The 25,072-nt window shown below is 32.4% G+C and overlaps 4 protein-coding genes across 6 annotated transcripts in view; 2 read left to right on the top strand and 2 right to left on the bottom strand.

Annotated features, from left to right (window-relative positions):
• The window catches only part of LOC144844755 (ribitol-5-phosphate transferase FKTN-like), a 170,085-nt gene that overhangs the window by 28,461 nt on the left and 116,552 nt on the right, over positions 1-25,072 (bottom strand). The window lies entirely within an intron of this gene.
• LOC144844340 (vesicle-associated membrane protein 7B-like) lies at positions 702-5,199 on the top strand. 3 transcript variants are annotated; one of them, XM_078701203.1, is made up of 5 exons: positions 702-803; positions 1,846-2,022; positions 2,696-2,885; positions 3,096-3,254; positions 3,739-5,199. In XM_078701203.1, exons 2-5 carry the CDS (start codon positions 1,871-1,873, stop codon positions 3,877-3,879), a joined length of 642 nt encoding a protein of 213 aa, XP_078557329.1. In that variant the 5' UTR covers positions 702-803; positions 1,846-1,870; the 3' UTR covers positions 3,880-5,199. The 3 variants fall into 3 exon arrangements, with proteins under 3 accessions (XP_078557329.1, XP_078557327.1, XP_078557326.1); XM_078701201.1 differs by having other exon boundaries at positions 799-904; XM_078701200.1 differs by having other exon boundaries at positions 799-900; positions 1,840-2,022; positions 3,739-5,198.
• LOC144844291 (uncharacterized) lies at positions 5,996-12,712 on the bottom strand. Its single transcript, XM_078701132.1, has 12 exons — positions 12,571-12,712; positions 11,973-12,195; positions 11,154-11,377; positions 10,847-10,944; positions 10,339-10,472; positions 9,942-9,998; positions 9,781-9,855; positions 9,338-9,457; positions 8,969-9,100; positions 8,164-8,202; positions 7,937-8,028; positions 5,996-7,482 (listed from the first exon to the last, which is right to left on the bottom strand). Exons 1-12 carry the CDS (start codon positions 12,672-12,674, stop codon positions 7,374-7,376), a joined length of 1,407 nt encoding a protein of 468 aa, XP_078557258.1. The 5' UTR covers positions 12,675-12,712; the 3' UTR covers positions 5,996-7,373.
• Positions 21,629-22,728, top strand: LOC144845245 (uncharacterized). Its single transcript, XM_078702430.1, has 2 exons — positions 21,629-21,807; positions 21,896-22,728. The coding sequence occupies exon 2, from the start codon at positions 21,917-21,919 to the stop codon at positions 22,313-22,315; it is 399 nt and encodes a 132-aa protein (XP_078558556.1). The 5' UTR covers positions 21,629-21,807; positions 21,896-21,916; the 3' UTR covers positions 22,316-22,728.

Genomic DNA, 25,072 nt, shown 5'->3' with positions numbered 1-25,072 from the left:
ATTAATTTACAAAAGAAGAACGTTTGCTTATACTGTAGTAAGTAGACATTAATGTAGCCATATGAGATACCGTATCTATCTTACATTCGATGCGTTTGTCTCAATAACCCTCTTTAGTATTATTAGGCCTAACTAAGGTTTCTTTTTATTGTTATGGTAAGTAGGCCTAGGAATATTCGTATAACATTATTTTAAACATAATGTTGTTTCGGTTATAATACATTGTACAAGCTGGGTGTATGCAGGAAATGCTCGGTTTCATGCTTGTGGTCGTTAACCCGATTAAAAGAAGCGATCATGTTCTAGTTGAAAAAAATCACATAGGCATACACACAGAAGGTCCCTAAACTAAAAAGGAGAAGAAAAAACTTCTGTATTTATTTGAAGGGGTGCACTAACATATCGATGATCGTAAGGCTTCATTCTGTTATTGAATAGCCCTACAGACGCTCCAATTGTGTCCGCTCATTAATATTAATGAGAATAATATGATTAAGAACATTCAATAACCAGAATAAAATTATTTTCAACTCATATTATTGTTTTTTATCATTCTTCATTAATTTTTCTGTTTCTACTACTTAGCATAAAATTAGTTTCCATAAAACATATTTAATCCTCGAAAATTAAAAGGAAAAGGATAACGCTGCTATAGTGACTCAACTTGATAAGTTCAATCCGCTACAATCACTCGCCTGTGTCTGATGTAACAGCTTCTACGTCTGCAGGTTGGAAATTACGCTGTCTCTAATATTAGTGCTTGTTATTAGAAAAAGGAAAATACGTATCCAAGAAACTATAAGGTAAATAACCCTATAAAATAGTAATTAAAACGTGTGACGTTCGTAAAATTCATAGTAGGCCTGTACCGTGCAGTTTTAAGCTGAAATATTGTTTATCCTTGGTAAGTATATAGCCGTATGGTTTAAAGGAAATGAATGTCGGAAGTCATGTTTTAATAGCACTGTAGGTACAGTGAATGCATATATATTATCTAAAATGGACATAAAAACGTTACAGATGGGCATTTGCTTTGCCTGGGGACAAGCATGTTTTGAAAATGGTATGCCTCTTATTTCCTGTGGGGCTTGGGATTTTCCTTGATTGATTGATTTATTTTTTTTTTGCTTGAGGAAATGCTCTTATTGTATTTTTAAAAAGAATTATAGGCACGTCCTCATTCATAGAAATCCCCTCGCATTAGTTTATGAATACCCTAATTATTATGCGTCTCGAATTATACATATTATGTATAGGTGTATATAGCTACATTGTACGTGGATTTATTACTTTAGGATCGTCCTAAATAATAGACAGTAGGCTGTGTTAAAGCTATACAGGCTTTAGCGGTTACGGTTGCGGAATTATTGGGACTGTGAATTTGAGGTAATATTCATAAGTGATGTTTACTATAAAGTTCGGTTCACTACAACGCAACATAAGGACGTATGCGTAACGCACGTAATCACGACGTCATCATCATTAACTGTCGCTAGTGTCATTGGTCAGGTCATTTGCGTTGTGCTTACGTCATAGTGGGCTGGGGGTGGGGGAGGACCAAATTACATCTCTATAATTACAATTATGCCCGCCGCATGTTTTAATAAATTCTATAAACAATATTTACAGTCTTACGAAATCACCAATGAGCGTATCAAGGGACGTATCGCATGACACTTGACACAGTCGCCGTCTTAATTGACTTCTACCAGGAATCGTAGATGACTTATATTTAGAATATGAATCATCTAAGAATGTTTCAAAAATTACCCATAATTTTTCGTGTGGTGCAATTGTATGTTCATGTGTATTTCTGATCTTTTCTTGTTTCATTTAAACAAATAGAAACGGAGAGTAGACGAACTTAACCATGCCGATTCTGTATAGTTGCGTTGCCCGAGAAAAGAACATCCTAGTAGACCACACATCAAGCAACGAAGGAAGCTTTTCACAAGTGGCGAGCTCAGCACTTCATAACATATCAACGAGTAGTGACTACAAAACTATATATGAAGCCGATCAGTAAGTTTGCATCTTGTTTGCATCATAACATATTGTGTAAAAATAGTATTTACTATGACTATAGGATTGATATTAAAAACACATACACTTGGACCGGACTTTTATTATGGAAACAATTAAATAAAAAGTATATAAAACACCATCTTCGCATACATTTTTTTGTGAAATGGGACATTATATAATTAGTATTAACCCTTAACCATGAAATGTGTTTCAATCGTGCTTCACTTAAAAAACAATAGGCATCAAAGGTCCATGGTACTTCCTTAATGTGCACAGTGACATAACATACTTAACTTTGCCATCTGTAACCATGGCAGAGATACCGGGTATGAATGTGAATGACTATGCTTAATGAATGGATACAGTTAATGTGTACGTGGCTATGGACATACGTATTGAACGATGGGATGGGTGCATGTATTTTTAAATGATCACACAAATGAATTTTTATGGTTGAACGTGAACAAAATAAAATGGACCTAATTCGATCATTTACTGCAATTGAATGAATTCCGTCTAGGCCTATCTAGAATTCTTTTAACACACATACATATATGACTTGTTCGATTGATGTATTGATCAGTTACAGCAGAGGATAGTTATCAATCAATTAATGAATCAATAAATTAATTAATCAATCAATCAATCAATCACTGTGGTTTGTTTTTAGATATCTTTTCTTTGTGTACGTGAAGAGTGGTGTGACGTACTTATGTGCAGCAGAGAAAGATTACAGTCGAACGAAGGCATATGATCATCTACTGGACATAATAGAGAAAACAGAATCATATACTGATAAAACAGATTCGCAAGATTCTGAATTTACTCAGCAGCAGAGAGAAGAAATTACAAAAATAATGGTACAGTTGTATAACCTACTTTGATGAAATTGTAGCGTGGACAGAATTACACTGACCAGATAAGATTAATTAAAATTAAATTGAATTTGGTTCTATCATTTACTGCTTGTATTATTTTAATGCAGGGTATACTTTATATTTTTTTGACGTCCGTTTTCGTATCGCAAACGAATCGTCACTCGAATTTTTTCTGTTATTTTTTTTTTGTAGACAAATTCTTCTGGAAAGCCAGTGAATACTAAATTAACCAAGCTCCAAGATGACGTTGATGAACTACAAGGCATCATGATACACAATGTGGAACAGATCCTAAAAAGAGGTGATAAGCTGGATGATCTCATGGAAAAATCGGATCTACTTGAACTACAGGTAAATTATGCGACCAAATAGGTCCACTTTTTTAGGCATACGATTTTATATTTCCAAAGTAAAAGTGCAATTTATGAGGACCTAACAGCTCTAATTTTTCAAAATGTTCTTAGCTCAGCCTTGGTGATTTATATATTTCGTTTTATATTTAAATGTGCAATTTCCGGTGAGGACCTATAATTTTTTTTTTTCAAAATGTTCTTAGCTCAGCCTTGGAGATTTATATATTTCGTTTTATATTTAAATGTGTAATTTCCGGGGAGGACCTGTTGCTATTTTTCAAAATGTCCTTAGCTGCTCAATTAGAGCAGCTCTATTTTGTTTTAATTTTCTTAGAAACCAGCCTAGGCTTCTGTACAAACTGAACCACACCTTAAAATAACCATCCTTGTCATAATTTCCTTCCTAATTAAATTACCTCCGGTACTGATTAATTTCATGGAAATAGATATATAGTCTGCTGAATAACTTTATTTCATTGTAGGCCCAGACTTTTGCGAAGACGACGAAGAAAGTACACAAAAAGTATTGGTACAAAAATGCACGGTACAAGGTACTACTGGGTGTAATAATCGGAATTGTAGTTGTAACTGTATTAGTGATCATTATAGTAGTTGCTACTTAGATTATTGAACGGGAACCATGGGTTGGAGTGAGTCTGATCAAGTCAATTTAACAACAGGACACTGAGCTCGCCTGGCCAAGAAGTCGTAACAGTCCTTTGATCTTATGTCTGGCTGAGACAAATACCAACAGACTGTAATAATAATAATAATAAATAACATTTATAAAGCGCAAGAGACAAAGGTTTCAAAGCGCTGTGTTTTCCAAGATATGTGCAAGTAGTAGCGTGTGATTATGCTTCTCTGAAGAGATGAGTTTTGAGTTTAGTTTTAAATGTGATTACAGATTTTGATGAGCGTATTTCGAGGGGTAGAGTGTTCCAGAGTTTTGGGGCTGCGACAGCGAAAGCACGATCACCGTAAAACCGAGTTCTGGAACGGGGTCCAGGTTTGAGAAGAAGTCTGCAGGATGAACGAAGCGAAGAGTTGGTTGACGGAGTAATGATGTCACATATGTAGGCTGGAGCACATCCACATGTACTATGGACATATTCTCCGCGACGCGCATTGACTGTCAGAGGAGTGGAACTGATCGTGTCGCAGCCACAGAAAAACCATTTGATCTCTGGAGCTCAACATCCTGTTGTTAGAATGCCTTGGTCTGATTAGTTGTAAAGTACACGCATGAAGAAAAAAACGCTCAAAGTATATAGTTATTCTTGATGAATTAACTCAGAAGATTATATTTTTGTATGAAAAAACGATGAATTGATAGACCACACCTCCATCCTAAGACAATGAAGTTCTCTTATGTACACTTGTCTACAGTGTTGAAAATGCTTTACGTAGTTCAGAGGGGAAACTACGAGCTGGTGCTCTATAAAAGTTTCAACTTTTGTGTAACTATATTAAATTGAGTTAGATGCTAGAAAGTGATTTACGAATGCACCAAGAGCTGTTGAAAGATATCACCTTTGTTTAGTATATTAGTCTAAAAAAATAAGACACGGCTGGCTAAGCAGGCAACAGTAGTTAATGCAGTGGACTATGGGAGCTTTAAGGTAGAAGATATATTGGTACTACAAAGATATGACGTCCATTACATAGTAGTTAAGATGAAGTTGTGGGACATATTGTTAAAATTACTATAGCTTATTTTTGTTTTAATTGTTTCGTCGTTTGGTTCAAAGCACATCAGAGATCAGTGACGTCAGAAATAATTCATGTCGTCATTGTCAGTTGATAGAAGTAACGACTGAGAGCATGGTATGTTGTCAATGCAATATAATGTCATCATGTAAATAGAAAGATATGGAAAAATACATTTAAAATGCTTCTCACCTGCTATAAAGTAGTAAAATAGATATATACGTTAGTTGTATTTTTAAAATGTTGTTTTGTATTTAGAACAAACGGCCAAACTCAAGAGAAGGAAGGTGACCGGATTACCTGGGAAGCATTATTTTTTTTCCTATGAGGTTAAGGCAGAAATCATGAACAATTCATTTCCTTAATTATTTTCTATTATAAAGAATTGCAAGCTGATCTACTTCATAAATATTCTAAACCGAACCCTCTAAATAATCTCTCTTAACTATTAAAAAAAACATGTTCTTGATAGACCTCGAACCGAGGGCTCCAGTGTAAAAAGGTTAAAGCCTTATACCACTAGACCAAATTAATTATTTAATCTCTCTCCATGCTTATATAGCGCCCTCTATAATGTCCCATATTATGTCATAATTATTCTAATGAATTATTCATCATTTCTGCCTTAGGCTCATAGGAAAAAAAATAATGCACCCGGGAGCCCAGATCGATATGCCATTAGGTGGTATGCGAATATAATGTGGTGTCATAGAACTGTGTTTTATCGAAATATAAAAGCGTTGTCCGTTTTTAAAAGTAATATGACTACGATAACAATGCGCTAATATTGCTATCTGATCTTCCGAAATTCGGGACCGGTATGATCTTCCGAAGAAAAAAAAAAATAGCGCCCAATTTTGGGGTAAAAACTTGTGTGTTATACACATAGATTGGCTAAAATACAGACTTCTCTTAAGTTTATATTATATGCGTTTAGATGCGTTTTTATCACCGAACTGCATAATAATTATATACAAGTTATCATCTTTTACACTCGCAAACGAACAATACAGTATTAAAACATTATCTATATATAAAATTTATTTATAATATATATTTTTCTTTTAAAATATAACAATGGAAACACAATTTAGCTATACAAACATATATAGTATGCCTAGTTAATCCATTGTTGAATTACACAGTTGAGGAAAGTAATAGACCTGCATGAGATGTAAATAAAGCTTGGTTTACACGCAAACACAACGTTTTGATGCAAAGAACCTTGCATGAGAACCAAACATCGTCATCGGCCTTACGTACATCGCAACAGCATGATTCAACTTCATGTAAGAGGGATGCGATATTGATAGAAGAGTATTTTCTTATGTTGCGTCGGTTATGTAGCTCTACGGCATATTATTTTTTTAAAGTGGGAACCAAGCTTTAAAACATTTAGCCATGGATGATTCATACAGATAATTAGAATAATTAACATTATATTGGCCAATATATTTGTCCATTTTGGCTACTTTATATGTTAGTACAAATATATATATTTATTTTTATATACTCTTTCAATTCACTAAATATTTATATAGTACAGTAGCATCTTTACATTCACTCATACATTATTGTATTCGCAAAATAAATCATTTGCACCGGGAGTGTTTTATAGGAGGGCATTTGCATAATATTAAACACAACCATACTGTACATAAGTACGTAGTGCTTTTAGCAATTTGCTAAGAATACTGTATTTTTTTAAAACGAGAAACTCGGCAATTACAGGATGGATAAACCCCTGGATAAACTATAACTTTAACATTTATCTTGCTTATAAATCTTTAGGCTTACGCTCTATCTACACTATCAAACTTTATGTGACAATAAAATGTGATGTGGCCAAATATGGTAGTGATATAACGTCACCGTGTCCATATATGGGCACATCACATTTTGTTGTCACATAAAGTTTAATAATGTAGACAGAGCTTTAGGGAGTGGTGTAAAGAAAGAGATAAACGCGGCCACTAGACCTTGACAAGCATGTTAGCCGCCAAGCTCCATTACTGTTAAACCATACTTTTCAACAACAATTTTTGCAAAGATCATAGAACATTCAGTCGACATACACATACAATTACACATTCTTAAGTACTTTTAAACTGTATAGCACCATTTGTTTTGATCATTAATATTTGATATACTATAATTATTAAGATTATACATTACATTTATTTATAAGGAACATATTCTATTCTATTCATTATCTTTAAAACAGTTTATGTAATGCTCAGTAATTAATGTTTTAATATTCTGTTGCACAGCTCAGCAACCGATCTGTTCCCCACTCTATTTCATTTATGTATTCCCATACTACATCTGAGTGTGAATACATATTGATAACATATTATCTTATAAGTACTGAATGATATCAAATGAATACAATGTAATGATTACCATATCATGCTGGTGAGACCCTTTCCTCAACATTGTTGACCAGAGCTCTCTGCATATTGTCCATCACACCAAGCGTTTTAACCATACTTTTAAAAACATGAATTGCTCCATCACTATTTAAATACAAATATGAAATATAGGTATGTTAATAATAATAACGAATGGATCATTGCTCATGGTGTTGGGGAATCAGATGTTACACTTTTCACTACATGCTTAAGGGTCCATAATGTCAGTGTAGCCACTTTAAGGTGTTTTCTCATCTGTCCTTGACATTGGCTGTATGTGAACCCCTACTAGGTTCTTTAAATTGCACACAAGCAATGTGTGTACACTGGACCAACGGTTTATAGTTCTTATCATGGAAGAATTGTTCTACCACCAGAACCATAGAGCAATTAGTGAGCCTTGAACCCTTGTCTATCATGGATTACGGTTCCACTATCTTAACCGTTTGGCCACTCACTTACTAATAAACAATTGATGAAAACAATTAAGCCATCTGTACAGGTAAAGTATATTTATAGGGAGGGATACTGGACTATAAACATATGATGATTTTCTTACTTCATTAAGGACCTTATTGTAGCATCTGTTGAATACTGAAGTAAGTATAACACAGTCCGCAAGCCATGTTGACTGATGTCCTCAACTGGTGACTGCAGATTATAAAAAAACACACAATGATATAGCTACTAAAACCAGCAACTATAACGTTGAGAATAATAAATTCTATCAAAATATTCAAATTAATAGATTTGGTTATTTTCTATTTAAATAAACAACTTGATTACCTTTACACACATTGAAATAATATTGGGCAAATGTTGAACCTATAGAAAAAGAAATGCGAGTGTTGTCAGAAAATCTAATATACATACTCATTTTCCACCCCACAAAAAGACACAAATAATACAACTCCTGCCTGCTCATTTTTAGTAACATGAGTGTGATAGTTCAAATATCTGAATGCTTGGTCTATTCTTTATTCAGCCATCCTTTATTTTTATTTTCTTTTGTAGTTATATTACCAATACCAATCTTTATTGTTATTAGTTGAATAGATTAGATATGAATTAGAGACTTAAAGATTAATTGTCCCCCAAAAACATGAAAAATATAGATTAATAAAATCAGACTTTGAATAGATTATTTTGTAGTTTTAATAAAGTTAATCACTTTCGTAAAAAAAAACCCCGAAAAAATTAAGGTTTTCACTTAATATATAACAAAATAAATGGTTAAATTCAACCAAAAACCCATTCTGGAAGCCAATTTGACTATTTTTTGCTTTAAATTTCAGTTTTTTAACTAAATACATTTTTTCGATCAAATTTTTGGTCAAAGTGGACAACTATTAGGTGACATTAAAATAGCAGTAAGCATATTTAACAACAAAAACATTTTAGAATTATTTTTTTTAGGGGGACAATACATCTTTAAATGCTAAACAACATGTATGTTTTATAATCACATCACTTACTTTACTCAAGTACCTAAAAGCAAACCATTAGAGTACATTGCACTCACTTGTTTCTACCTTATTTATTACCATTGGATGTTTACGGCTTACTCATTTAATAATTCTGTGCTACTTACAAGTCGGTAAGAATTTTGTTTAAATTTAGAAAAGTTAGCAATTCCTCTGGCAACGTGTGAGAAGAGATCCTTCTGGTCTGCTGACTGAGATAACAAAGTACACATTCCATCCATACAGTCTACCAGCGTTCCCTGTTAAAATCTTTGTATTATTTTATGTATTTATTTTTTTTCATATTTTATGCTATTTCATAAATTGTACTATTCTTGGAAAGCAATAAATATTACTTACTTACTAAATTTTAAATACAATAATATTACAGTACTGTGAAAATGGATTTTATGTTTTATGTATAATTAAATAAATAAAATAAATGCCTTTTGTATGCTACACTATTTTATAATATTTACTATATAAATATTGCTTACTTGATCTTGTTCAGAGGTTGCTAGGTTTGCAATAAGACAAGCTGCATTTGTAAGAACTTGCTTATTTCTCGGTCTGTTCTTGATTGCGCTAACTAAACAACGACCTGATGAAAAATCCTCCTGAAAAGTAACAAGTATAGTCAGATTTTGGTGCAGTATTTTGATGTCATCTTTCATCACAAGATTTTAATTGCATTTTCAAACACTCAGTATATCGACTCAAGATCAGCATAGTTTGTAAATATATTTCAAACTAGATTTGTACTTTTAGATTAATGTTATTGCAAGTCATGTTTTGTGAAAATATATTAACAGAAAAGAATGAAAATTTTGCCAGATTTCATGTTTCACCATCCAACTCCATATTTATCTCTTTAAAAAAAACATGAAATGAAACATGAACTTTACATGCAGGAGGCCATATGAAACATAATTATGATTACCTGAATTATTCTGTGCCTGTGCCAATCTGATCCCATAGACAGACGTCCAAGTGTCTTAAGAGCTACTTCTTGCATCTATAAAGACAATATTTTTTCATTTGTTTCATGCTATTAAAATTTGGGAAACAGTACATTAATAAATACTATATTTAGACTAGTACCTGTTCATCTTTAGCTGTAGTCAGTGAGAGAAGACGAGGAAGAGCATTCCGATCATTCTGGGAAAAAAAAGAAAAATTAACCAACTTAATGTTTAGTTCAATCGGGTATAGCTAGCGGTTATCTATTACCATTTGACGCAGTTGGGTAAGCTGGTAGTAGTCACTATTCATATTGTTTGCCTAGGCCCTGGGGCTAAAATTGTAAAAAGTGCTAAACTTTAATTTATATCCAAATATTTTGCATTGCAATTTCCAAAACGAAATAAAAATAGGAGGAGAGGGCGGTGGATGTGGAGGATCCACCTATTTATGTTATTTTTCATGATACAGTAATACAAATATTTATATTTATGAATCTACGTAATTAACAATAAGAATAACATATTTCAACTCTGACCTCAATTAATGCTGTGTGGTTGTCCTGGTGTTCTGTGATGAGGTTAAGGGTCATGACCGATAGTAAGGCAATGGCTTCCGAAACATTCATACTGCACAATGACAGAACAGGCTGCAATACACCCTGGGTAATTGCTGAAAAAATAGTCCAATTAATGAATTTTAACTCTAATAATAAGAAGCCATAATAAAAATAATAATCAAATATCTAAATATATACTTTTTGAGAGAGGTATTTTTATTTGTATATCTCCATGGTTTCAGTCAAAATATGATGTCACTAAACTGAATGTTTGGGCAGACATCCTTTTTCCAACTTATTATTAACACAATACATAATTGGCTTTTAATTACAGAATTTCAAAAGCTTAAAAAATCTTTTCCGAAACAGTAATACATGATAATGTTATGTATTAAAAAGGGAAATAGAAGTTATGAAAAAACATTTTTCAATTATAATTCTGTACAAGTTTTATGTAACAATTAGTTTTAATTGTTCTTGCTCTGACCTTTGGCCTTTGTGTCTGGTGCTTTACAGAAGATCATTAGTGTGCTAATGCCCTCAATTATCAACTGCTCTTGATTCTCATTGGCTGATGACAACAAACTAAAAGAAAGTGAAATAATTGGTAATTTAAGTATCAGTTTACTATTACTAAATATTATATATAGAGAATGAAATAATGAATAGAGAAAAACAATGAAGCCAGTCCAGAATTTAGCTCCTCATAGTTAGATCTGAGGTGAAACTATTTGATTGGCATCTGTTGGAAGTGTAAAACAAAATATCAAGTATTATTGTATATCTTTACTCACCTACAGACAGCCCGGACAGCTCCAGAATCTGCCAACATCCTATGCAATGGCTGGTGTGTTGCCAGGATGTGCAGGCTCTTTGCACATGCAAGCCGTATCTTGTCATCGGAAAGCCGTGACAAGTATACCAATGTCTGGATACCTCCTAACTCAACCACTTTACAGAGACCAGATGGGCTCCGGATCTCTTCTGATAGTGTCAGCGCAGCTTCCTGCTGAAAGACCTATCAATAAAGTTTTTAATGTTTCATTAACAAGATAGATAGACATGTATATATATTTATATAAGTTAAAAAAAGAAAAAGAGAGAAATAGGAAAGGGAAGAAAAAAAAAAAAATAATTATAAATAAATAAGAGAGTCAGTTTTCTCTCTGTTAAAGAATAAATAAATAGAATCACAACCAAATAGAAACACAACCAAATACTGTAGAGCTAGCAAAACAGAGTTGGAGGAGCAGAGTCTTCACATCTGAAGTTGGCTCCAAATACGAAGAAGAAGAAGATAAATAAAAACTTTATTGCAATTCATAAAACAAAAAAATTGAAATAGAAATTGAATTTGAACAATTCAACAAATATATATACAAAAATATATACAAAATTACATAAGTTATAAACAAGGGGAACAATTACAATAAAAATCTTTAATCTGAAGTCGTATACAACATGAATTAGTAGACAGTAGAATACCCCAAAAGTTGTCTTTTTTGTTGGAGGAATTTTTGTTAAAGGAACACTCTAAAAGAAATTGACAAACATTTTTTGTTACAATACCATCAAATATTATACATTTACAAGTTACAGCGGTGAATATTTACAATTTTTCTAGACCTTGACTTGGTTACCAGCTCTGTAATTGGCAGACAGTAATCACAAACTCTCTCAGGTTCTTCAAATCCAAGCTGTGGCAACGGCACCTTCTCCTTACAGCACTTACTACAAAGTACTCGACCACACTGGCGACAGTGATGCTTACGACGAAGTTGGTTGAATTTGTTCTGGCAAACAAGACATGTTATTGCTTCTTCATCAGACACCCATCTGTTTCAGACAAATAAAAATATCATTGACTTACAAAAAGAATTGCTTTCAATTGCAAAAAATAATAATAATGATATTCAAATAATAAGAACTTTTTTTGTATAAACAGTAGTGTACATAATAATGGATATTAATTTTTTAACTTTTATAAATATATTATCAAAGGAGATAGTACGGCGCCGATAGTACATAGTACAGTAGTAGAGTCCTGGATATATAATATTCAGTCTCCACCCAATGTCATTGCCTGACCCTCCTAGGGCCTAGGCTAGGCCCAGAGGACAGCCTCTTGTGAGGCCGTCTGCACAAGAAGCACAGAAGCAACCATCCAGCTATCCTAGGCCTAGCCCAAATAAACAACGTTAATTCGCTTACCTAGATTTAGCTAAAAGAAAAGGCTGATCACGAAAAACATCACTGTTTCCTTCTGTCTGAGCTGGGATCACCTCACCTCCTTCTAATCGTATTTTAGTAGACATTTTGTATTGACTTCCGCTACAAAAAATAACAAACTCGCGCGGAGACGAACGGTCAAAGGTCACAAATGATCACTCGACTGTGACACGACACACACCGGGATCAGATATTATGTAATATTTTAAAGAGATGTATTTAGGACTATTCATTTTCTATTAAGCATAGCGTTTTTGACAAGTAGAAAAATTACAACTAAAACAAAACAATAAGCAGAAAAAAGGTGTCAAATTGAAAATGGGGATTGATAATGTAAAAGTTTTTCTTAAAATAAGCCCACATAATTGGTAAATTATTCCACATTTTCCCGTAGGCCTACTTTCAAGCTTATGGGCTGGTGAGGTGAAACATATTATTACGGTATCTCCATGTTCAGTATGATATTATGTGATATGATAACTTGGTTAGGCCTTATTAGGTCTATGTTAAATTCACATCATAAAAGTATAAATAAATAAAAAAATATTTCTTAAATATAGTACGCCACAATGCTGTTTTAATAACCATCTCTCAATTGCTTTGTACATCTTGAAAGGCCAAGATAATAAATATCCAGATAAAATGACATATCTAAAACAACAATCGTGAAACGGAACTTAAAGGCAGTGGTTGAAACGGACGGACGTGACTAAGATGACGCACCCTTTCTTATTGCGTTTCTGTTAGGTAGGTATAGGAATTGACTACAGGCTATATTAGTTATTACCACGGGCTACAATAATAAAACAGCTTAAGATACTACAGAAAGGTAGGTATAATATATTAATTATTATCGTCGTATCATAATACTTAGGCTATAAATCATGTCTTTGTAGTTTTGAGTCCTATTTTGATTGGTCAGGTGAAGACGCACGGTAACTTTAGCAATGTGATAGACCTAATTTGGCCAATATTAATACACAATATGACATGAGTATATTATGGAAGGAGAGCCTCACTGTTTTAATAGTAAACACTTTATCTGAAACGCGAAAACAGAATGTCCACTATAATCAACTTCGCTGAAAGTCACAACCACCAGAGACCTGTTACAACCAATGTATACTCTTAATTGATGGTGGAACATATTTTGTCATGTCATGTTATCATGAAAAACAATTCATAATTGTTTAACCAGTCTATGAGAAAACACTGAATTTAAAAAACACTGTATATGACAAGCAAAAGACAATTCGAACGTCATCCGCCGCCATCTTTTGTTAACTCTAAACAATAACAACATGGTCCATTAAAATGTACGATATCTTAATAAAAATTAAATATATAATTCAGATAAGATATTTCAAGATCGAATCGATAAAGTTTTTTTTTAAGTTTCAGGCGTTGGTTAGTTTCTGACTATTGAAAAACGAAGGTATGGACATGACCAAACAAAATAGGACTGTTAGTGCAAGTTCCGTTGAACCTGATGGAATAAATGCATCAAGTTTTGGACCACATTCTTTGGGGGACGACGACTTTGAACATTTGGATATAATCTGGCCAGAAATCAAACCAAATGCGTGTACAAAGGTGGATGTACACACAACCGCAGCAGATACAGCGACAATCGAAGAAGGGTTTGACAGTATGCAAGTTATAGAGCCAAAAGTGCATAATGAAAATTGCATGCACGAAATAGTGCAGTTACAAAACGCTCTTCCTGTGTTCCAAACGCAAAAAGACCGAAATCAACCAACCGTAGAAGTACAAAATGAACATATAATGCAATACGAACACTAGATAAAAGAGCAAATATCTTACATTTCAGATCCAATCAATTGGGTTAAAAGTTACTTAAAATTTTCTTAAATTGAAAAAAAATCCATAAAAAGCAAGTGCAGTAAATATGATATAAAGACCAACAATTCATAGGTTAGAGCTACCCATGTGTTGACTTACATTGACTTTTTATTGTAATTGTTGTTTACTATACCATGTTTTTTTGTATGTTTTGTTGTCCTTTCTTCTGCACCTTCCATTTGGTCGAGTGCCACTGTTGTAAAAGTGTAGAATAAATAAATATTATAATGAAAAACGTTCTTTTTTAGTGTTTAAGGTCGGATCTCTATATAAGGTGATGTAATTAATAAAGAAAGTAAGATGTATAAGTGTCAACTGTTTTTTTTTAATTATTCAATTAAATTTGGACACGTGCTCCAGGACACGTTCTTTCTTAGTTTTTAAGGTCGGATCTCTATATAAGGTGATATAATTAATAAAGAAAGTAAGATGTATAAGTATCAACTGTTGTTTTTTTTAAATCATTAAATTAAATTCGGAAGCATGATCTCAGGATTATTTATATCCTTAATCATTATAACCATAATTAATATTTATTACAAAATTAAGTGAGGCTATACGTTAACAAGATCTATAGGGAAATGAATTTGTGAAATAATAATACGAAAGGTTGCCAATGTTTTATTAGAAAGGTTACTATGTGTTGTACATACATCTGCCAAGGGCTGACCTCCAAAAAATAAAAATTATTATGCCCTTTTTAAAATTCCAATTGTTTGAAATACCGAACTAAAGTGTAGGGCAAACAGGAGTTTTAATATAATAATCATATATACGTTTATTGTTATATTATACAAACTATGTAGTTTTCAGTTGGTGACATACCCACAACCTAAAAGTGGTCCATAATTGGGATCCTCGTCTGGACATTGCCTCCAAAAATCAATGGATTCATTGTAGCTACATAATTGTCAGTGGGTTGAATTTGGGTACGATCTGTCTAAAATTAAATTAAAATATTCAAAATTGAGATCCTGGTCAAGATTGCCTCAACAATTTAATGGAGTATTTTGTGACCATATATCTATATTTTGTTTAAAATTGGTAAAGATCCGATTTTTACGTTTAGAAACATACAAACAAAATGAACAAACAAATAAATAATATCGCAGACAAAAATATAAGAAAGTAATAAGTTCAGCGAAGTACTGTAATCGCAAGATTTGTGTCTGGACTAGGTTTATTATGAACACTTTCACAAGCAAGCAAAATGACATCAGCAAGAAAATACCCATACGTGTCCCAGTCTTGTAACACAAAACTGAAATTGTTATAGCAAAACGCATGTTTAAGAGCTTTGGCGGTTTCTAAATAGAGGCCATTAATAGCGATAATTTTGTAATTCTTTGTGTGATAGTCATGTCAATTTATTTATATATTCTGAATTAATTCGAATGCTAATATGATCATTATTATAATTATTGTAACTAAAAATCACGTGTATGACTGAGCGGTACCAGCAAAACAGAAAATCCAACCTCGTTTTTTTTAAATGGTTATCACTGTCAATGGTGAATATTATATACAGTATTGTATTAGAGAGATGCGAATAACAAGGCTCTCTATTATATATACCCACGTCGTTAATGAATTCACATACTGGTAGTTAATAGAATAATTGATGTTCGATTAGGCCTACAACGTGACAGTGTGACAACGTTCGCAAGAGGATATCTGACGGCAAGGGTTTAGAAACTTTGAGTAGGCCCTATACCTCACAAAAAAGGATAGCTAAACAGCAACATGATACATACGTTTTGGTAAGTCATATTCTAAGATCAGAAACAGTTGCAATATAATTCTTTTTTTTATTCCATTTAAAATAAAGATTACCCGTAAGTAAGAAACCATTATTATACAAAATAGTTAATAATTAGAAATGTTGATATTCGTATAGTGAAATCAAATGGATCATCATAACATTATGACTGTTAATTTTAATAGCCAACTATTATAGTATTATGCTTAGATTCTGCTTATTTCAAAATATACAAGTTTTTCCTCTATACATTTTTTTATGCCAAGAACAACCTCTGTGTTCAGTTAAATACAGTACCGCAATTGAAACACACAGAGATTGCTAAATTATTATTCCTTTAATACTAAATCACAATGTTATCTTGTATATTTCAGTGAATCAGGATTCATCTAACCGAAAGTGTATGTTGAAGTGTATTTATTTAGGATCTACTAAATTCCCTCGTTTATGGATTTTATGGATAGATTTTTTCAATTAATTGTCGACACTGGATTAATACAAAACGTAAACAACACATGCGTTCAGCTTCTTGCAATATGATGCATATACGTATTTGTCTTTTGAGGAATTTCACGTCGTGAAAATGTGTAGTATACCAAGATAGAAACACTGTTACAAAATAAACATATATTTCCATTAACAATATTGACGATGGAAGATTCTGATTCTGAAAAAACTCCTATTTTGCCACCTTATGACTACTCAGCGTCGGCAACAAACATCAGTCTAAAGCAATATGAGACACGACCCGTGGAACCTCCTCCACCTTATTCCAATCGAGTCGTCGTAGCCCAACCTTTTCCATCGTCTTATCATAGTGATTCCCGGACGGTTAGCCCTTCTATCCCAGAGGATGAAGAACACACCTGTTGCTGTTGCGAATGCCAGAAGGATGTTGGATGGTTTGGATTTCTGGGTCTTTCGGTCGTCTGTGCTGCTTGTGTATTTTGTCAGCTATGATCAACTTTATGATACATGTACATTGTTTTAATACTGCCGTACTTTGAGAAAAGGCATTATCTACATTTTTTTCGAAATTGAGATTTTTGTCTTATTTGATTCTTAAGGGCATAACTTAACATCTGAATTGACCATACATGGCATATTTTTGGTTGATGTTCTTCTCAAGACTATACATTTAGAAATAGAATATTATTTGTATGTTTTTTATAATAAACAAAAACGCGTTTTGCTCATTTACTCAAAAGTACCTTTTTGTAGATAATGCCTTTTCTCAAAGTACGGCAGAATACCTACCTAATTTGAAAGTTACAACCAAGCATTTTAATATCGCTTTTAATTTATAACTGATGACAATATTATAATATGCTTCTTTCAAAGAACATTGTATTTAGTCTTAGAACTGTCACTTAATGTACCTATAAGATCCATTAAGAACATTTTTATGGCATGCAGATGATTTATGAGGCCTAAATAACGACACTTGAGGAGAGAAAAGTAGTTATTTAAAATGTTGTGGTCCAAGAATCAATTGTTGGATTGGTTAAAAAAAGCTATGAACATGGAAATTAAATGGGTAATCTTTGATTTAGGAATATTAATTGGTTCTTTAATATAACGTTAATTATTTTACATAGTAAATATTTTTATCTTACAACATCCAAGATAAGAACTATTTAATATTGAAACTAATTCCGTCGAATATAGATATATAAAAATAAGTGTATGCATGACGAATAAAAACCCAAGGTTTGCGATACAGCTTCTTTACTTATGGGATCAATCCTCAGTATACCACGAGGATTGGGTTATTAATAAACAAATAAATTATATTTTAGAAAAGGGATTGTGAGACTGTGTTTCAATTTTGTACAACATCATGATAAATTCCTTTTACATATGAACTACCGTACATTTTAATGTTTTAACAATTCTACATTCCCTGAATTAAAGTAGACTTACATAGACATTTGATCCTACAAACATGATTGACTATTACATTCATTTGATCATCATTTGCAATCTCTTTATCATCGTTTAAATTACATTTTAGTAATCGATACCATTATGCTGAACAGTCTCAATTTATAGCGGTGCAACTGTAACGTTTTGCTGAATCACAAATTCTCTTCTCCGCTTTTTTCTTTTTTCAACTTTTCCAAACAAATACCTTTTTTCAGACTATACCGTATCCATCCGTATGGCAACACGTCAAATTGCAATGTATGTTCTATTCTGCATCCAACCAGAACATAACATTATTTTACCATTTATTCCTGTTGATTTGATATCACTGAAATACCGCAATGTATAATTTTTGTATTGATTTCTATTTTTAAATTTTATTTAACCTATTGTCACTCATCGATATTCTGTAAACAGTTATAGAAGTTTAATGATGTCATATCCGACTTATCTTCTTATAGAAATAATTAACTCTAGGTCACATTATAATTTTACGCTTTTACAACGTTATTCGATCAATGATTTCTTAATCAATATTCAAACGCAAGGCAGAATTAGTTATACTCTATTCAAGTGTACGTAGTACGGGATAATGAAATTGTCAAGGCTCACTAAATCGACGGTTGTTACATGAAAAGGCAGGAAGCGAGTACTTGCTACATAATCAATTGATGTAGTAATACAGATGAAGACAGTGGATGGTAGTCAATATTATATGCCTAGCATGTAGATTCTAATCTAGGCCTTGACGGAATGGAGTAGCTGATATTATATCGTTCAGTAAACACTGCAGGTAGGTATTATAATACTGATGCAAATTTAGTTTTTCCACTTTAAATACACAAGGAATATCTTCTGTTTCTAGTGTGTGTTTCCGCCGTGTAAGTTATAATTGGCAACTAGGTAGGCCTAAGATAAGAATATCATATAATAATTAGTTTGACTTTTTGTGTCTTAACCTTTATAGAAGAAGTTCTAAGTCTACATTTTAATTTCCGCACGGGCAGGGTTCACAGATGTAGACCCACTTGTTGAAATCAATTAGGCCTACAATCACATAACAGGAAATCCTACAAAATGTCACTGTGAGGTACATGATACCGTTCATTTGCTATGGTACAACAAATAGTTTACAATAACAATTAATTTAATATGGCTATCGATACGATACTGTGGTCTCATTCCAATAATTTTCTACAGACAGAAAATTAAGTTATGAAATTTAGGCATATGACTTTGTTGATATGCGCAGTAGAAATGAAGGATTTGACATCGTTACCACTCGTATTTAGTGTGTAAAGCTCTGTCTACACTATCAAACTTTATGTAACAAAGAAATGCGATGTGCCCATATATAGATATTATGATGTAATATTAGTACCTTATTTGGGCATATCACTACCATATTTGGACACATCATACTTTTTTGTCAAACTAGTTTGATAGTGTAGACTGATGTTAACACAAAAAGATGCAATTTAAATTATTTTAGGACTAGTTTGTGATGATGGAAGCATTGTTACGTACGTTATACAAATGTAGCAAACTAAGAGACAGTTTTGCAGAAATATATATATAAATATTTTATTTTCACTGCAGATACAAGTCTACAAGAGTCGAATAATGGCTCTGAAACCGATGGTAATGATGCCTATTATACATATTATCAAGCAAAATGACATAACGCTATATATTGAAAATAGAACAGGGCAGCCATAAAGTATCTAACAATGGAAAATAAACAATCAGACATTAATTATGATGAAAATGAACAGAAAGAACCAGTAAAAAATATTTCTAATGAAAATGATAACTTTACTCAGAAGAAAGAAGAAAATAACCAACTGCCGATTACAATCCTTCCAAGAAGCGTTTCACGGAATACAGTTTGCGTCATTGATGATGAGAGACGCGTTAGACAGGAACCAAACGACTATCGAGGAAGAATTCATCGTGTTCCGATTATCGCAGCTATTTGTGACTTTTGCATGTGTTCACCTCGAGAAGGTGTAGTGGAGTAAATCTATTTGGAATCCCAAGGTACTAATAAGTGGTTTTGTGAAAACCGAGAACAACATTCTTAGATCCATTATCGTTTGACGAAACATTAATTATGATGTTGAGTTTGAGGATGATTAGTTTTCTGTAACAAAATACATGTTTAATTTCAATACCGAAAGAAGCCTAATAAAGAATACTATATACATTCACTAGACATATGCAATGAGTAAGCAATTATTGTTTTGTTTTGGTACAATTAAAATAGTGAAGACGTACGAGAAATATATTCTAAATGGCTTTATTCCAGGGAAGAGTAAAATTAGCTGAAATTTCGAAATATTGCAGTTATTTCAAAATGCTGGTTTGATTTGTTTACCATAATAGGAAAGCAAGTCATAATGTAACAATCAGAGTATCATGTAACACGTTCCTACTTCTAATTTAGTCACCGTATAATATTAGATTCATCATTGAATATAAAACCAATGAAACATTTGATTGGCTATGACTTTAATAAAGTACAATATACATTATATTACTGATTTTGTATTGTTTATTTTATAGTTCAGTAATCATCTTTTCACATGCAACACATGGCGAGCATTTTAAAGAATGATAACACATTGAATCTAGTACAAGATATATAGTTGAAACAAGAAACACATGACATGATACATGTTCATTGATGAATATGAACAAATTTCTGTTGGTAAACCATTTTAACCAAAATATTAAATACTCTACCTTCAATAATTAAAACTATTTGAATTTATTTGACAAAAGTCAGAACTTTGAGCAGAAGAGGTTTTCTATTTGTATTTTACTGAACAAACAAACTATAAAACAATAAAAACACCAATATCAAATTCAACATATTCAGTTCCAAAAGAATAATCGATAATATTATTATACGGGAAAGGTTACAGACTTATATGACAAACAGTATATAAATAGAGTTAGTGTGTACATACTGTAAACAGGAAACAATAGTACGGTTGCAGCACAATGGATAATGTACATTACATCGTATTTTATTCACGAAAAATAGTACAGTAGTAGGGAACGTAAAGTAGGCCTATGCATTGCTGGCCACAAACGCCAACGCGGAATTGAGTCTACTGAAAATGTGATGAACAACGTTATTTATACATCTTAAAACTATTGTATCTTATGATCTTAAAGAGGATTTCTTCATGGATATAGAAAAAACATTACGTTTGCTTCAATACACGTGAATAATTATAGGGGCTCCAGTTTGCATTCTATAATTATTGGTAATTAACATCAGTTAATGTTCGAAGCAACAGCAGTGTTTTGGCCATGTAACTATCACAAATACCGATTTTAATATCCATTTTTGGAAACCATAGAAACCGGTGACGCGCAGTCACAACATGTTTAACAAAAGCTTATCGATCAATAATAGAGACTATAGGCTTGTATTATAATGATATGAACTATTATTATCGGAGTACGTCAGACGAATTAGATTTCTTCTTTTTGATTATTACTAGAATACAAAATAAAGATCCTGCTATAACGAATGTTGCTAACTATCTAACACATTGGTGCTAAGTGCAGGAGTTAATGCGTGAAATTGTCCGAGACATCAACGCCTTCTACACATGATTTCAAATCCATGCGGTTTCCTGAATTATTAAAGTAACAAGGTAAGAAACAATTGTGAGTAAGGGGGTTTGGATTGATATTATATAACCAAGACATCATTAATAATCTATTTAATTGCTTTTTATACAGTCGCAGGCTGATTTAAAGGCAATGAACCATCAAGGACACCCACCACCACAACTACCACCACCTCCACCACAACAATTACCGCCACCTCCACCATACGAATACGCCACTGCACCGCCGGTTTTGCAACAGGCTCCTGCTTATTCGGCTCAATATCCTTTCGGAAATTACACATCGGGGATGACGGCAGCCTATCCACAACATCAACAACATCCTCCCAATCATGGATATAAGCCGGTACATGGACGTGCTCTTCCAGGACAAGTAAACTACAGCGTTCACACACATAATCGGAGGCCAAATCAGAGGGTTGTCGTCGTGGACAGTCGACGACGACGTCAGGAGAGGGACCCTTATGAAGCTGCGTGTATGGGTGCATTATGCGCCGCCTGTATATGTTGCCTAGTTTCTGATTTTGACTGAATGGTTTACGATCCATCTCAATATTTAACATTTTGATTGAGATGTAATCAGTATAGACTCCAGGATTAGACTCAACAAAACAACATAAAAGCAATGCACATATCGAGCTAGTATGAAAACGATCAAATCAAGAGATTAAATGCTTTGTAATACAGACACTTATTCAAAATACCTGAATTGCATCATGGACACATAAGAAAGAAAAGAAAGACAGAAATGATATCGAGAATAGAAAGCTTTCAGTTAATATGTATATAGGTTATGTATTTCAGTATTATAGAGCTGGACAAGTTTCTGTTATGTCGTTACAATTTATCGATTTTTATTTTTGTAGGCATGTGCTATTATTTCATACAGATAGACGATTTGTTATTAACAATATTGACTATTTTAATAAATAGTTTTATTTCAATTGTTTTGTTATTGATATAAAAGAGGGACACATTGATCTTGCCTCACGAAACAGATTACATCTTTGTTCCACAAAAAAATAATATATGTTTGTAATAATGTAAAAATAGTTTAATAGTAAGTTTTCCATTCTAACAATACTCGTGACTGTGACCACAAAAAAAAGGAAAAAAAAACAAAAAGCAAATTGATAACTAATTATTAATTTAATATGTAAACCTTTACTTTCATTTTTTTTAACGAATTGGAGAAATATTGTTTATTAGTCATTGCTAATAATAAGTAACTAATGTAGTGCATGACCTTTCAAGACATACTTTACGTGGTATGGATGTATGATAAAATACACCATAAGGTGTATTCCTACTGACAAAAGGTGCTGTTAAAGTAAGCAATATTATAACTCGATATACCTATACGTATTGAAAAAGAAATTGCAACCACTTATAGAGGTAGGTATATTGTAATTACATATCATTATTAGTTGATATTGAGTTTATGTATTGTATTGTACTTTTGATTAATGATCTAGGACGTTTCATTTAAAACAGTATATAATCTTTCTTTTTCAAAGCAAGATTGTTGGGAAAAGATTCTCACTAAAGAGTAGAATCTGTTAAAAAGAGATTCAAAGCATAGACAAGTTCAGTTAACTTAAAGAGTCTCATTTAGGAAGTATCAGGCCTAATATAATACACTCCAACTTTCGAACTGTGAAAAAGAGATTCAAAGCGTAGACAAGTTTAGTTAACTTAAAGAGTCTCATTTAGGAAGTATCAGGCTTAATACATTCCAGCTTTCTAACTGTAAAAAAGAAAACTTCGACAATAATAAGAATGTTTTAAACATAGATGTAAACATTTAAACACCGCTCACTTATATGTATATGGTGTTGAAAGAATATTTTTAGCCGCTACAATATAAGAAACTGATGCTTTCATAATGCTCTCAATACTATAATACTATTAGGTCTCTGTATGTTGATCATACCCTTATTATGATAGGCCTCTAAACTGTACTGGAATATAGGCCTACAATAAACAATTATAATACATATAAAACCTACCAGTAAAAGTGACACAAAGGTTGCTCATATTTCGTTATTGATGTAATTGATTAATTTGCATATTGTTTTGCAGAATTTCATACATGAAAATGATATATTTAATATACGAAGAATACATGTATATATTTACCGTACACTAAACATGTTTGTTTTACATGTTTGGAGACTCTAAGTCACAATGTGTAAATGGTCGTAAAGATTATGTCCACTTGACGCAATCGAAAATGGAGAAATTAAATATAATAGACAAAATCTATAAAACTCATAAAATAGCATAAAACGATTCAATATTCCAATAATATATAATGAATGTACTTGAAAACATTATATATCATAAAATGTTATTTATTCGATATCACTATTTCATATGACGTAATACTCGATATTTTTATAAACATGTTTTACATTAACAGGAAAGTGTAGTGTACTAACTTACAAGAAATGTTTTCACCGATGTATGGCGCCACTGATGACTTCGAAGTTGATGACGTAATCGTTGAAGACGAGATAATTGTAGATCAGCCATTTTCAAGTGGTGGCGTTATCGTTGTAGAGGAAGACGATGACTTCTACGGAGTGGATTATTGTGACTTTTGCCCATGTGGATGTTTTGGTGCTTTATGTGGTATTTTAACATGCTGCTTTTTTTGTGAATAACCTGAAATCAGATGGATGAACATAATAAACATGGCTTATTTCTTTTAAAGCAAATGATCAAAATGTAAATGTTTATACAATGTTCTATTTTTTTGGTACTGGTACTATGTATTCGGAAAGTTATACAATTTTTAGTAGAAATTGCAAGCATCAGTGAGTCATTTTATTTAGATTCTGCTCAAGTTGATTTTAAACAAGACTACATAATTATTAGGGTCTATTTTAAAAACAAAATCAGCTATTATATAAAAAGTGATACTAATAATGCTTATAGAGATAATGGTAACAAAAACAATCTTTGTTGTTTGTGTTTATATGAATAGGCATACATTGTGCTACACAACAGCAATAAAATGAGTACCGGTATATTTTTTAATACAAATATTTTGCAAGCACATTTATACGATATGTAGAATACTATATGATGTTTTTCTTAAATTATCTGAATTATATTCTTTGGTATTGGCAACTTTGTGTTCAGTTTGTTCTTTAAAATACCCGTCTAGACCCGAGTATACAGTAACTACAATAATTTAGATAGTTGTAAAGTAACTAACCATAATAAAAAAACCCCAAAGCCATAGAGAGCCTACAATGAAACAAATAAAGTCTTTTTTATTAAT

The sequence above is a fragment of the Antedon bifida genome, chromosome 6, assembly GCF_963402885.1.
Source record: "Antedon bifida chromosome 6, ecAntBifi1.1, whole genome shotgun sequence".
NCBI lineage: Eukaryota > Metazoa > Echinodermata > Crinoidea > Comatulida > Antedonidae > Antedon > Antedon bifida.
The sequence above is the reverse complement of the archived record's forward strand: the minus strand, read 5'-3'. Positions and strand labels throughout refer to the sequence as shown.